A 14,451-nucleotide genomic window follows, 5' to 3' on the forward strand; every position below is an offset into this window, starting at 1 on the left:
TACCAGGGCCGGAGGCGGGGGTAGGGGCTCCGTAGGAGTGGCCCCGATGGTTCGACATCACCTCACCCGGCGTGAACGACGGTGGGCTAAGCTCGATGGTACTTCGACTCGGCAGCTAACGTTGGGATTTGCGTTTTTCCAAAAAGGAAGAGATATTAATTTATCTCCTCGCTGAGCCAGACCGCACCGCCATGGCTCTTTACGAATATGTCACTCAGGAGCAGCTCGCGGGCTTCGATAAATACAAGGTATGATGAATACATTGTAATAGCGTGCTATCAGTTAGCCGCTGAGCTCTGTGTGTGTGTGCGTGCGTGCGTGTGTGTGTGTGTGTGTGTGTGTGTCAGCTAGCTGTCACGATCTGCAGGGTGCTTCCCTGTTGTGAAAATGTGTCAATGTAGCCGGAGTTGGCTGAAGTCTATAACCGGATGTTGGCCAATTACTCCACACAAAACAAAAATACAAGTCTTGAGAGGAGTTAGTCGTGACTTTTCAGCTTCACCATGATTGTGCCGCGTACGTAAGTTTGGTCGACTGAACACACCAAACGGTACACGTGTTATTTCAATATTTGGATTATAATGTTTCTCAGCAGTTGTTTTTGTTTTGAAAGTTCAGGTCGGAAGTGTCACTGTTTACTATGTCGCGCTTTACATTGGCGCAAATGAGCTAATAGCTAGCGACTCTTTCTTTCTCTGCTTCATTTCCTTTTCTTCTTTTTTTTTTTTTTTTTTTTTTTTTTGTTGCACATTTCAGAGTCTCCCTCTGTGTATTTCCGTTTTGTATCGGAAGGCCAGCACGCAAATGTTTTGTCAGTATTGCCAACCGCTGAAAGAAAGGCGACCGAGGACACGGCTGTGATGCATAAAGTGAGGAGGAAACCACTAAATTAGAACCAGTGCAGCGATGGGAAACAACGGAGACTTGTCATGTGAAACCCGGTGTCGACAGGTATTTCGGTGACCGTGACATCGTGGGGTTAACGGGTTTAAAACACGACCGACTCTTTGTAAACGTGACTTTCAGAGTGCGTTTAATTCCAACGAAGATGAGCATCAGCGAGTTACAACGAGTCCGCGCATGTGGTGTCTTAAAAAGAAGTGAAAGTTATTTCATGTACAGTATCTCGATTTAGTTTTGATATGAGCAGTTATTTCTCTTGGCACTGGAGTTGTCTTTGTTTTTGTTTTTTTTCCCAGTATGATATCTAATGCATCTCTGAAGTTTACAGAAAAACAACATTATGATATGTGGCGTGTGTAGAGTATGCTGATATAAGATATCATATATTATAAATTCATATTTAAGTTATCAGGATTTTTTTTTTTTTAAACTGCTAATTTATTCAAATTCAACAGTGACAAAACCAAGGCCTTTCAAGAAATACAATCCTTTGGGATGCATGTGTACTTGCAACATCTCCACAAGTGTAATGTTTAAATTGTATCAAATAATAATAATAATAAACAATGCTTTATTTCTCAAACTAAGGTGTTTATAAAAACGTAAATACACGTATATCATGCAACTCTTACCCACATTAGAATTTTAATTGTCTGCCAGAGATTTTAAGGAAAAAAAAACATTTGAAAATACACTTCATCAGAACAAGCGATGATAATGACCAGAGGAGTTATTCAGATCGCATCGTGACGTTTGCGCTTGTTGACTTCAACCACGTGTCATTCTCATTTTCCATCCCAGAGTTTCAAGTAAGCAAGAGTGTCATTTGTCTTAAAAAAAAAAAAAAAAAAAACTAGAGAAAAGTGTCCAGTGTGGGTCAGCCTGTAACACCAGTGTTTATGGCAATATTAACAGAATTTGTTGCACATATGCAAACCTATCATAACGACCGAACAAAAGAAAGATAGCAGACACTGCAGAAACAAATACGACAGGTATGTAGAAATAAGCCATGTGCTAATTATCCTCGTTGTTATTTTCCACAAGCTTGTTTCGACATCATTTTAATATTTTTGTCAATATAGCCAGACACACATAGAATGGACAATTGGCCTTGACAGAGACCCGCGCTCCTCCGAGTGCCCGTCTCGTAACTCCACGGAGCGCCTCCTCTGAGCTGTTTACCATGAGAGACCTTTTTTCCGGTAATTGCTTTTCAAGTGGCTTCCTCCGACTGTCAGCTACTGTGCCTCGAGCATCGGGTCGCTGGATGACAAACCACAGTGAATGAAAGCCCCGTGGCTCTCTTTGACACTGTGGTTGTTTTCCTGAAAGGTGAAAAAAAATGTGTACGGACAGGAGCAAGCAGGTGGGAAGCACGTGAGATCTCCTACTGATGGGCTCGCTCTTTGTTTTTAAGGCAGTTCCTCCATCTCTGTGCTTCCTACAGCCTTTGTCACACTTCACACTGAAGAGCCACCTTCTCTGGTGTGAAAATAACTTGTGTCTCCGTGTCAGTGCATTACTGTGCTTTTTATTTGTACACGTGTTTGTAGAAGATAAGGGAGTAAATTATGGTTTCTTCTTGCACGCGGTGATGATTAATCATATTCTTGCTTATTTTAAGGGACACTTTTTTTTGACATTGCACATGACTTATCATTGTCCACTGTAAATGTGTGTTTGAGTATTGTCAGGATGGCAGTAATCTGTAATCATTTATTTTTAAAATCCAATCTTTTTAATGGATTAAATAATCGATTGTGCCAGCCACGTGTACATACAAGAAAGAGTTGCTGTGTAGTAACATTGATCTGCGTCAATGGTTGCCTGTTGTAGCATAAACTCCTGCAGTATAACTACAGTAAATGCAGTAGTGATTAATTTGAGCTGTGAAGAGCTTCCTTCTTTTGTGGGACCCTTTTGTAATCGACTGGAAATATAGATCCGTGCCGGTCTTCAAAGTGAAAATCTAGCATAGCAAAACATCCAGAGTGCAGCTTTACACGCTACTAAAATTGTATGAACACCAGAGAGGATACGTCACGCTGCAGCAGGCACACGTGTTCGTCACGCATGGATAAAGTTACAGAGACGGGAATCAGGTTTGTTTTGATCTGCGTGACGACAGGGCACCAAAATTATTCTCTTCACATGTCACATGTGAGGCCACGTGGCCTTTGCGTTGGTTTTACTTGGAGTGAGATGAAATTGATCAAATAGTTGCGCGTGTTCAACCCTCACGGGTAAAATTGTGTGTCTTTTTTGCAGTACAGCGCAGTGGACTCGAACCCCCTGTCGGTCTACGTCATGCATCCGTTCTGGAACTTTGTAGTGAAGGTGAGAGAGACCGGGTCAGCTCTGTGTGTCAGTGTGCGAGCTGCATCATTAATGAAGTTTCCAATTGTCTGCTGTGATACAGTAACGAGGCAGCCTGACACACTACCACCACAAACACCTCCCCTTTCTCTGATTGCATATACATGTTTTGGACTGTAGAGAAATTTGTCTTGTTTTGGATGCAGCCAAATACCTGATAAAATACACAGTTTATCTCTTACATAATGGGCACTAACATTTATTAACTTCACTGTATCAAGACTTCATTTTATAATGTCAGTCTCCACCTAACAACAATCTCACATTACTTTTAAGAGCCACATATCCCTGTCCCTAAAATCCTCCCTGCCCCCACAACTATGTAACTCTTCATAAAGTCAGTGTATAATATACTATAACCTTAATTAATTTCCAATCATTTAATCTGTCATTACTATAATTATATCATTATGTAAGAGCTAGGTGATATGTTACTGATTGTTATTCCCTCTGTTTTTTTGTTTTGTTTCTCCTTCAACAGTTTCTACCAACATGGTTGGCTCCAAACCTCATTACATTCACAGGCTTTATGTTCCTCGTGTTGAACTTCCTCATGTTGGCCTTCTACGACTTTGACTTCACCGCCTCTAGTAGGTCCTTCGCGTTGTTCAGTTTATTTTGCCCTAAAACACACTTGGTTGAATCCACCGCAGCGGTCGAGAGAGAGAGAGAGAGAGAGAGAGAGAGAGAACCAGAGAACCAGACACGTCAATGTTTGTTTGTTTGTAAAAGGCAAAGTCCATCATTCAGTGAAAAATGTCAGGTAATCACTAACCCATTGTGTCCTTTAGAAACATATAAGGAGCTGTTACCGTTAGCAACAAAACTATAAAGATACTTTGCTCTGTCGTATCTGATTTTCTATCTTACTAATTGCGTTTTGTACACGTGAATTCAACAACAATTGGTAAATCCAGCTGTACACACATTGAAATGGTTTCACCTAAAATCTGATTCCATTGAGTTGTTTAGTCATTACTGTCAGTCTTAGATTTATTTAGGTTAAGTCAGAAAAGTTGAAAATCAATGTGCTAATGTGTGTCTCTGTGTGGTGCTCTGTATATTTACATGGTCTGTGTCTCAGCTGCAGGACATGAACACGTGCCTAGTTGGGTCTGGGTTGCTGCAGGGATCTTCAACTTCTTAGCCTATACCCTCGGTGAGTTCTAACCTCTGTGACCTCTCTGCTGGGTTTTGTTTTGTTTTGTTATTTTCTGGCTTTCTGAGAGGCTCAGGGTGAAGCACAGTCACTCTTGAAATCTTTAAAGTCCCCCTCGACTCAAAAATGCCTTGTGAACATTGTTGCTTCAACTGGATATTTATTGTACAGAATGATGTCTGTTCGGTTTTTGACCCCGGAAAACCGTTTGTTTGTCTGTGTTTAGCCTAGATCTTGTTTACGTGTTGTTTAAGCTGTGTACATGTGAGACTGATTTATGACAACATAACTTGTTTATAAGCCCGTCCTCTTTAAACGAAGTCCGGAGGGGATCTGAAAGTGCAAGCGTATCTGACTATTCATAACCAGAATGAGATGAAGATGTACTAATCTGTCTCTTTAACATCCTGGAGGGGTGAATTTATTTGACTGTGGTGGTCATTCTTTTCATCGAGAGTGTGTTTGCTACTTTATGCCCTGATCATGCTTTTAGTTATTTTTAGATGGACCACAAGAGCGTGGCCGCTCCTATAAATGCACGTCTGTCACTGAGTGATCAAAGTTACACCATTGTTTGGCTTTGCACAAAAGTGTCTGCCAGATAAATGGAGGGTTTTCTTTTGTTTCTGGTGGGCTTATGTGCTGTGGGAGTTGTTATTTGAGCAAAAACTCTGCATTTTTATGTAATATTGGACTATTATCATAACAATATATATTTTAAAAAATGCCTGTCAGTCATAAATATAATAACTTCCAAACATTGGAAAACATGCTCACAGTGAGGCTGTAGATGGCGTGACAAATAAACGCTTGGATGCTGCACGTGTTTTAATTGTAACCCTGGAATGTAATGAATTGTGATTCCTCTGTTCACGATCAAAGTAAAATTCTGTAGGTAAAAACATATACCAATATGTACAGGAGACCACATTATCAATCGGCTGACTTAAAAACACTGTTGTGCCGCGAGCTTTCGTTGTCAAGATTTCGATAACAGTTTCTGTGTGATTTAAGAAATACACTGAGATGTAGGAGCTCATACTTGAACAAATGCAGTGTGTGATTGGCTTTCATTGACTTTCACAGTTCAAGAAAAGACAACATTAAGTACGTGTCTCATAGATAAAGAAGGCTGATCAGCATTGCTGCCGTCGTTTTACAGCTTCTGTGCGAGTTGCTTTGAGCGAAGCACTTCAGCCTGTGGATGTAGAATACGATCACATTGAAGCATCCTGAAACACCTTCAGTTGACTCTCAACTCATACGATTGACTGTACACAGTCGCCTCGATGTTTAACATTTGTTGTGATCATCAGAGGCCCTTGAGAAGTGTGTGATATGTGTAATATGCAACATTCTTGTGCGATTGTGTCACATCCTCAGTGCTTTCCACCCAATTCCCTCGAGCAGGATTACTCCCTTTAACAGAGAAATGTTTACAGAGCAAGGTGGAACATAAAGCATGCATGTTTTAGCCATTGAGCAAAGTCTCTCGACAGTGTGACAGGAACAAAGGTAGTGAGGACATTAGATCCCCTCATATCTTGGCTGTTAGTCAGAGAATCTTAACTGGAGTCAAAAACTGCAGATTTATTGGACTGTCAGATATTCTATGTGTGTGTGTAGACATGAACTCTGTTGCCGTGTGCTTTTGTGAACCATTAAACTATCTAAGGGGTGTTTCTTATGAGGATGTGCCAGAACACTTCCATATGTGGCTGAACTGAGAGCAGCTCACTGGGACACTGAACTCAGTGGTGGGAAGTAGGAATGTGACTGGCTTTTTGAACAGTTATGTGAATGTGGGTAGAAGCTGTAGCTGGGGAGATGTAGACTTTGTTTGTAGTTATCCCCATAAGCATGTTCTGTACATATTGACCCTTGTCTTTCTGTGTGTTTTTTTTACAGATGGTGTCGATGGTAAACAGGCCCGCCGCACCAACTCCTCCACCCCTTTAGGGGAGCTGTTTGACCACGGTCTGGACAGCTGGGCCTGCATCTTCTTTGTGGCCACTGTATACTCCATATTTGGGCGTGGGGAGAGCGGAGTGGGCGTGGCCACGCTTTACTACATACTGTGGGTGGTGCTGTTCTCCTTCATTCTGTCTCACTGGGAGAAATATAACACTGGCATCTTGTTTCTGCCCTGGGGATACGACGTCAGCCAAGTGGTAAGGTCGTACACAAACACGTTTTGAAGTTGAACATAAAGCCAGCTAATTGTTTGAAGCCCCGCCTTCCTTAGTCACTGTTGCTATATCTGCGGCGTGTTCTCTGGGTTTTCCTCACAACACATAAGTTCACAATACAGCCAGTATTACAATTACCATCAAATACATGTCTATTTCTTAAACAGTGAGTCACTGGATTTCGGACAAAACAAACAGCTGCTTCTTTGTAGCTGTCAAATTTGTTAGATGACATGACAGCCGTTGCTCCCAGCTGTAGCTCGCTAAATTTACCTCGAAAAAAACCTCTCCAGCTGATTTGGGTTTACTTTTCTAAGAGGAAAACTTTCATTAAGTTGTCTTTTGAATAAGTACTCAAGGGCTACATACATGATAAACTTGCAAGAAAACTGAGGCTGAACCGTCATACCCCAGGCAGAAGACATGGATATAAAAAAAAGAAATCATATTGTTCTTGTGCTGCAGCTCTAAATTAGTATAATGTAATCAAAATGTTATTTTTCATTTGATTGAAAAAAACACAATTAATCATGAGCTGGACAGAGTTGTGCTTTTTATGCTTCCACCACAGTAATATTCATAGCCGGAGACATGAGAACCACAAGTGGCTCCCAATGGCAGGAGAGCACCTCGCATGGCATGTCTGTCTCCATTGGTGTGTGAGAGTGATAAAAAGGAGGTATAAATGTGTTATGTAGTTGCAGTCAATTTACCACAAACAAGTTTCATCCATTTCGTGCGGTTTTGCTCTCGCAGTATTTCTTTTGATAACCTATGATTGGACAGTCACCTGTTTGGGGGAGGGGTTTAGATAATGGTTGATTGCAACCGGGCCTTTTAATGACTTATGTCCCATCTCCTTTCAGACAATCTCCCTTGTTTACTTAGTCACTGCTGTAGTGGGCGTGGAAACCTGGTACCAGCCAATCCTGTGGCACTTTCTCTATAGAGACCTTTTCACCTTTATGATCATTGGTGAGCTGTGTTTAGTCACTCTGAATCCATTCATTTGCAAGATAAAGCAGCTACTGAAATTAAGGTTTGTTATTTTCCAGCCTGTTCCTTCACTGTGACCTTACCTATGAGCCTCTACAATGTCCTGAAGTAAGTGCACTTTATATAATGGGATTTTTATTTGATTTGTTAATTGTATTTTCCTCAGCGCTCTGAACTTTTCAACCACCCTTTTGGCAGGGCTCACCGGAGTAACACTCTGAAGCACAGCAGCCTCTACGAAGCGTTCCTGCCTTTCCTTTCTCCCGTCCTCCTCTTTGTCTTATCCACCATTTGGGTGGTGCGCTCTCCATCCGACATCATGGAGCTGCAGCCCAGGATCTTCTACCTCATGGTGGGGACAGCTTTCGCCAATGTCACGGTGAGTATCTCCTTCGCTTTCACCAACCTCACAAAACCCACGCTCTGTAGTTGTGTGGTTTTTTTTTTGTTGTTGTTGTTGTTGTTTTTCCCATGTTTCTGTGCCTGTGTTTATTTTTCAGTGTAAGCTGATTGTGTGTCAGATGAGTAACACACGGTGCCAGCCGCTGAGCTGGCTGTTGCTGCCCATGACGGTGGTGGTGTTGGCATCCGTGACCGGGGTCGTCGCCAACGAGACGCTACTGCTTTACCTGTGGACAGCTGCTGTTATACTAGCACACATACACTACGGCGTATCAGTGGTAAGAACACGCACACAAAACGTACTCGATTTACAACGTTTTTCAAAGTAAAAAAGTACCCCTCCCCAGGCAGGAAACCTAAAAGGCAGGTGCAGAGGGTGATGTGAGGGAAAGGTGCTGTATGACGTGAAGGGGGACAGGTGTGTGTTGGTATTCTAAAACCTTCTAAAAGTGAAGTTGACTCCTGTAGCTTCGCCCACTGGTTTGTCCTGCTTATCAACACTGCCAGGAGTTGGAGTTACAGCTTTTAGAGGCGGTTCAGGTGCCTCAAATAAAATGACGATGATGATTATTTGAATTTACTCCGTGGCTTGGCAGCTTTACATGCATGGCACATTTTAAACAGGGTCTTTCAAAAGTGCTTCACAATGACTAAGAAAAGCATCAGGACCTTCAGAAACAAAAGTCATTATCACCAAAATAAAATCAATGAAATTATATTTAAATGAATATGGAATAAATTGAAATAAAAAGCACAAAACAAAAACGCCAATCAATTAAAGCCAAAGGAGAACAGCATAGCACTTGCTCTTAGTAATACAGTCTACTGGACTGCATTCATTTGGTGAAAGAGCAAAGTGTCGTCTGCATAGCTATGATAAGACATGTTACGGTTATGCACGATTTGACCGGAGGAAACGTATCCAGGTTGAATAACGGTTGCCCAAAAAGTGAACCTTGAGGGACTCCACATATAATGGTGAGCCGCTAAGATTTATCATCAACCATGACAACGTTAAAGTTGTTCTATATACTGCAAGTGCTGCTGGAGATTTTCAATAGAGGACTGTACCACATAAACCCACCCTCTTTTACAGTCTGTCAAGTAGCTTTTTGTGGTTCTCGTTATCAAAGGCTGCACAGATCAAACAGCGCAGGATTGATATGTTACCTGAATTAGTATTCAGAAAAATGTGATTTAGAACCTTTATTAATGCAAACTCCTGCGATGTTGTCAGAGGCCAGACTGAAATCTGTCCAGATGGCTACTTACATCTACAAAGTTGAATAAAAACAGCTTCTTCTTTCTTTTCTTTTTAACTATTTATGTAATAATGGGAAGGTGAGAGATGAGTCTATTATAATCTGATATGAAATAATTCAGGCTTCTTGTCTTTGGGAAGGGGTTCAGCAGCTGCAGTTGTCAGTGATGATCCTCTGATCAGACATATTGAAAACTGCTTTGATAAATTGTCGATCCCTGTCTTAATGGTTTGCAGGCTTACATACAGTGGAAGCGGTAACTATTTATTAAGATGAAGCTGGACTTCAGAATTTTTGTTTTGTTCCTGTAATGCTAAATGTTGCAGAATCCATGATTTTCAGTGAATTGGAAATATTTTGTTCTCTTTTATTGCCAGGTACAACAGCTCAGTGGCCACTTCAGCATCTTCGCCTTCTCCCTCAAAAAGCCCAACGTTGACTGACAGGAGGAGGAACGAATCAGCTTGAAAGGAGCAGAGGTTTAGGCTTCTTCCCTCCTCGGCTTACCGACACTTCACTTTCAACACCACGGAAATCGCATCTCCTCCCCTCCATCCATGAGGACACTGCAAGTGGAATGGACTCTGGCCCTCTTTTCCGTTATCTCCAAACACAAAACACATGCTCGCACACATTCCCCCCAACCAACCAACCAACCAACCAACTAACTAACCGAACTGTGGTCTCGGCGATGGGCTGGGCCCAGGGGCTCTGGCTTCCGTCATTGGTGATTGGCTAACTTGGTCGAGCCAATGAGGTGCAATTGTTTCCTACGGAAATGTGCTTCAATCATGAGGACAGGAGCCCAGACGAGACATGCAAAGACAAACACACACAAGTTTGTACTTCTATCTTCGTGAGGACTGTCACTGCCCCCAGTGCATTTCCTATCCCAACCTCAACTACGACAAGTTAAAGTCTAACTCTAACCCTTTACCTAATTCACACACAAACAGCCCATCTAGTAAGGTCTGTACCAAAGTGAGGACCACACAAAAAGTCCCCACTCCCAAGGTCTAAAACTCACACTGGTCCTCACAAAGTGACACATACAAGCAGTCACACACACACACACACACACACACACACACGCACACACCGATACATTATTCTGCTTTAATGCAGATAATTGACATTTCATTGCAGGTATTGCAATACAAACACCAACCACACAGTTGTACTCAAATAGTATTATGAATGTATAATATGCCTTGGGGAAACGCCATTTCAGTTTTATGATATTAACAGCAATGCCTCAAGTAGTGTTGTTGCAAACTTGACCAAACCTCAGAACTCTGGCCCTGTGTGGCTCTCACATTTACAGCTGTGCCCAGCATTTAAAGGTTCAGTCATCTTTTTTTAATCACTGGATGATTTGCAGCTGGAAATCTCTGTGATATATGTTAATAGCTATATATATATATATATATATGTACATATATATATAAAATATATATATGAACTGTATGTGTTAAAGAGGTTTGGGGCATTTTCTTTTCAAACTAAATTGAAATACTTTACACCTGTCAAACATTGGCTAAATTTCCCTCTAACGAATTTCCCTTTCTGCTCTGTGCTGACCCTCGTCATGAGCAGAGTTTTCAATATTGACTAACCGGGGCAAGAATTGACCAGGGTAACCTCTACTCACCTTCCACTTTGACCTCTGTCCGTGCACTGGCCTCCCAGCTCGCCCTCCTTTCTGAGGTGTCGTGTCTTCATGCTGATTCGTTCTTGCGTTCATATTCATGTTGTTGTTTTTTTTGGTTTGGTCTGTCTGCTGCCACGGCAATGGTGTCTGGTTTCAAGTTGAGCAGCGCTTGAATGAAGAGTGCGTCCAAAAACCGCCAACGGAGCGGACTCACTCTGAGGGAACAAGACGCCGCACCGGACACCGCAAACGCTACGACACCGCCTGGCGTCGCACTTTCCTGCTCTCGCTCATATTATCACATCTTTTATACTGTCTTGACAGATGATCTGTCATGTTGTTTTTTTTTTGTTTTGTTTTTTCAGTCTGGTAAACACTGTTCCTCGTGTGTGATTCAAACTATGTCTCCGAGGTGAAGGACACGTGGCTGCAGAACTTCGAACTGGTTTTCATAGAAAGGCCAAATACGATGAGACTTATTTACCATCTGAATCCCCTTGGAGGAAATACGATTTTTTTTGGAGGTCAGCCTCGAAACTTTTCGAATCCTCTTTTAGCCTTGTTGAGAAATGACCAGCCTTGTCCACATGCGAGTACTTTTCTTGTTCCAGATCAGAGATTGTCGATGACTTGCTCCACAAGTGTGTTCTTCACCTTTTTTAATCCCATATCCTCAAACAGAAATAGGAATAAAACAGTCCAGAATGTGGTTGGGCAGGACTCTGATTCTCATGTTTACCTATCATGTGGACCCGGTCAGCTGTAAACAATCAGTGTCGTGTCTGGGTCTCAGTGAAATGTAGGAAAAATGATCCGCCTGAATACGAATGTCCAGTCCCAGTGATAATCATCTCATATACAGTAGATTGCGGGGATGCTTAATTCAAAGGTACATAGGAAATGTTCGATACACTGGGGAGAAAAACGTTTTTATTTGCATCTTCATTTTGCGTTTTTATTTTTTTTTTTTTTTTTTTTTTTAAACTGCTTGTCCAGAAGTTTTGTACATAAACGATTATTGAACATTTAGACCACAGACACAAGCTTGTAGTGTCCCTGTATGTCTGGGGGGAACATAAAGATCTGTAACTGCCATAACACCCAGCTAAGTAGCCCGTTGTGGTTTGCAGTACCTCCATGCTGCGACTAGGGAAAGCCTGTAAGCAGTCATAAGCACATTGTAATAGTTAAAACTGATTTGATGATGCTTTTTTTTTTTTTTTTTAATAAAGCCATTGATATGTGACTGTAGATTGTTGTGATGTGGAAACAACTGTGACTGAGACTTCACCTAAAGAGCGAACTGTGTTTCTGGTGGGGTTTATGCACTGTCTGGTTATGTATGAGTGTATACGCTGTATGTGTGAATATCTGTGTAAATACATATATTATTTCTTCCCTTTTATTTTTTAAACTACAAATGGGATCTGTTGTCTGGTCGGCAGATTTCACCTGACATGAGGTCTGATGTCCGGGGTGTGAGGCAAATCAGCCGTTACAAAGCTGTCTACGTAGCAGCGCTTGAATCTGTCGACGGAGTTTCTTTGAACAAATGTAGACATTTTTCATTTTTGCTGCTTCACTAGCTGATCGGATCAGCTGTAGGTCTTTTCTCTGTGATCATTTGGAAAGGAGTTAAAAGCTGTGGATGTAAAGACCTCCCCTCCAGGCTGCAAACACGACAAGCAACGCTACATACAAGGGATTTCATTTCATGTCATAGACAAATGTCAGCTGGAAGATTAAAAAAAATTGTGCCATTTAGTGAAACAAGAGTTTTGTGCAGCTGGCAGATAAATCCTTCAGTTTCTTACTTATGTTAATTTTCACAGCTAGTTTTCTGGGCGTTTTTTTGTAGCGTGTTCCCCAGCTTCACTTACCTCTTTAAAACGGTCTTAATTTCTGCCCCCTGGATCAATGAAGCTGTTGTAAAAAGTTGCCCAGGCAAACACCAGGGCTTCGATGTGGCTACTCGTGATGTTGTATTTAACCAATGAAAGAAAGAAGACTGTCCGGAAACAAATAAAACTGATTTTTCTTTTACTAATTTCCTGTTTTCACCAGAATTGTGAACTTGATTGAAGAGGGCTGAGGAAAGCCTTCAGTTCCTTTAGACAGCAGCGTTGAATTGAATTTATGACATTTTGGACTATGTATAGTATAGAATGTAGTCCAAAATATGAAAAATAAGTTATACTATAGTATGATGCCAAAGTTTGAAAAATATGTCATACTATAGTCGTCCGAAATATGCTAAAAATGTCATAATATAGCATGATATAGTTTTTTTCATATTTTTGACTACGTGCTCTAAGTATGGCTTTCGTTCATTTTATGGAAGCCAACACAGTGGTGCATCTGTCAGTGTTGTCATCTCACAGTGTAAAGGTCAGTGGTTTGATTCCCGCCTGGGATTTTCTACGTGGATTTTTCATGTTCCTGCAAAACTAATAACCTTAAAGTAAACTATGTCGTCCATAATAAGGATGACTAACTTATTCATGTAGTCTGTAATGTAAAACATTACATTCAAGCAAGAACATAATCCTCCACACTAACTTCCAGACCCCCTATCGTACCCAGAAGCTCCTGATTGTGAGATGACAACGCTGGCTTGGAACTGCACCATTTTGCTGCCTTTATTATTATGCCGGTCTGACTTATGTGACTTGTATAACTTTTAAACATGTTACTGAAGAGCGATCAATGGTGTAGTGGTTGGTGTTGTTGCCTTCCACTCAGAAGGTTCCAGGTTCGAGACTCGCCGGGGAAAGGATGACATTAACATCCTCGATGAAAAGCCACGTCAAGAGCAAGAATTGAACCTAGAACCTTCTGACTGGGAGGCAACAACACTAACCACTGAACCACTGTGCTTTATTCAAGAAAATGTGTAAAAGTCATATAAGTAATATAGGTCAGACAAACATGCAATAGAGGCAGCACAACTTTGCAGTTGCTAGCATTGTCATCTCACAATCAGGAAGTACTGGGTTCGATCAGGGGCTTGGAACTCTGTCTGTGGAGGATTGCATGTTCTTGCTTGGAGTGTGACTTTGTCACAATTACGACTACATGATGTTTGTTTTACATCATGGACTATATGCATGATAACATGCATAAGTTAGTCGTCCATATTCTGGACGACATATTTTAATTTACTTATTACCTATGCAGGAACATGCAAATTCCACATAGAAAGTCCCAAGCGGGGATCGAACCACGGACCTTTAGACTGTAAGACGACAATGCTGACAACTGCACTGTTGTGTTGCCTGACAGAAAATGAACGGAAGTCATACTTATAGTACGTCGTCTGAAAAATGACCAAAAAGTCATACTATAGCATGTCGTCCGAAATATGATAAAAACAGTCATACTATAGCATGTCGTCCAAATTGTGATTAAAAAGTCATACTATAGCATGTCGTCCAAAATATGATAAAAAAGTCATACTATAGCATGTCGTCCAAATTGTGATAAAAAAGTCATACTATAGCATGTCATCCG

The 14,451-nt window shown here is 41.3% G+C and overlaps 1 protein-coding gene across 1 annotated transcript; it reads left to right on the plus strand.

Annotated features, from left to right (window-relative positions):
* The first annotated feature begins 14 nt into the window (after positions 1-14).
* Positions 15-12,988, plus strand: selenoi (selenoprotein I). The gene is made up of 10 exons (XM_069703160.1): positions 15-248; positions 3,175-3,243; positions 3,764-3,872; positions 4,367-4,441; positions 6,350-6,612; positions 7,497-7,605; positions 7,686-7,734; positions 7,825-8,005; positions 8,127-8,306; positions 9,668-12,988. Exons 1-10 carry the CDS (start codon positions 192-194, stop codon positions 9,773-9,775), a joined length of 1,200 nt encoding a protein of 399 aa, XP_069559261.1. The 5' UTR covers positions 15-191; the 3' UTR covers positions 9,776-12,988.
* The last annotated feature ends 1,463 nt before the right edge of the window (positions 12,989-14,451 follow it).

This window comes from Brachyistius frenatus, unplaced genomic scaffold, assembly GCF_029030835.1.
Source record: "Brachyistius frenatus isolate BFR_SWC_R1_liver_20210118 unplaced genomic scaffold, ASM2903083v1 Contig_44, whole genome shotgun sequence".
Lineage (NCBI taxonomy): Eukaryota > Metazoa > Chordata > Actinopteri > Embiotocidae > Brachyistius > Brachyistius frenatus.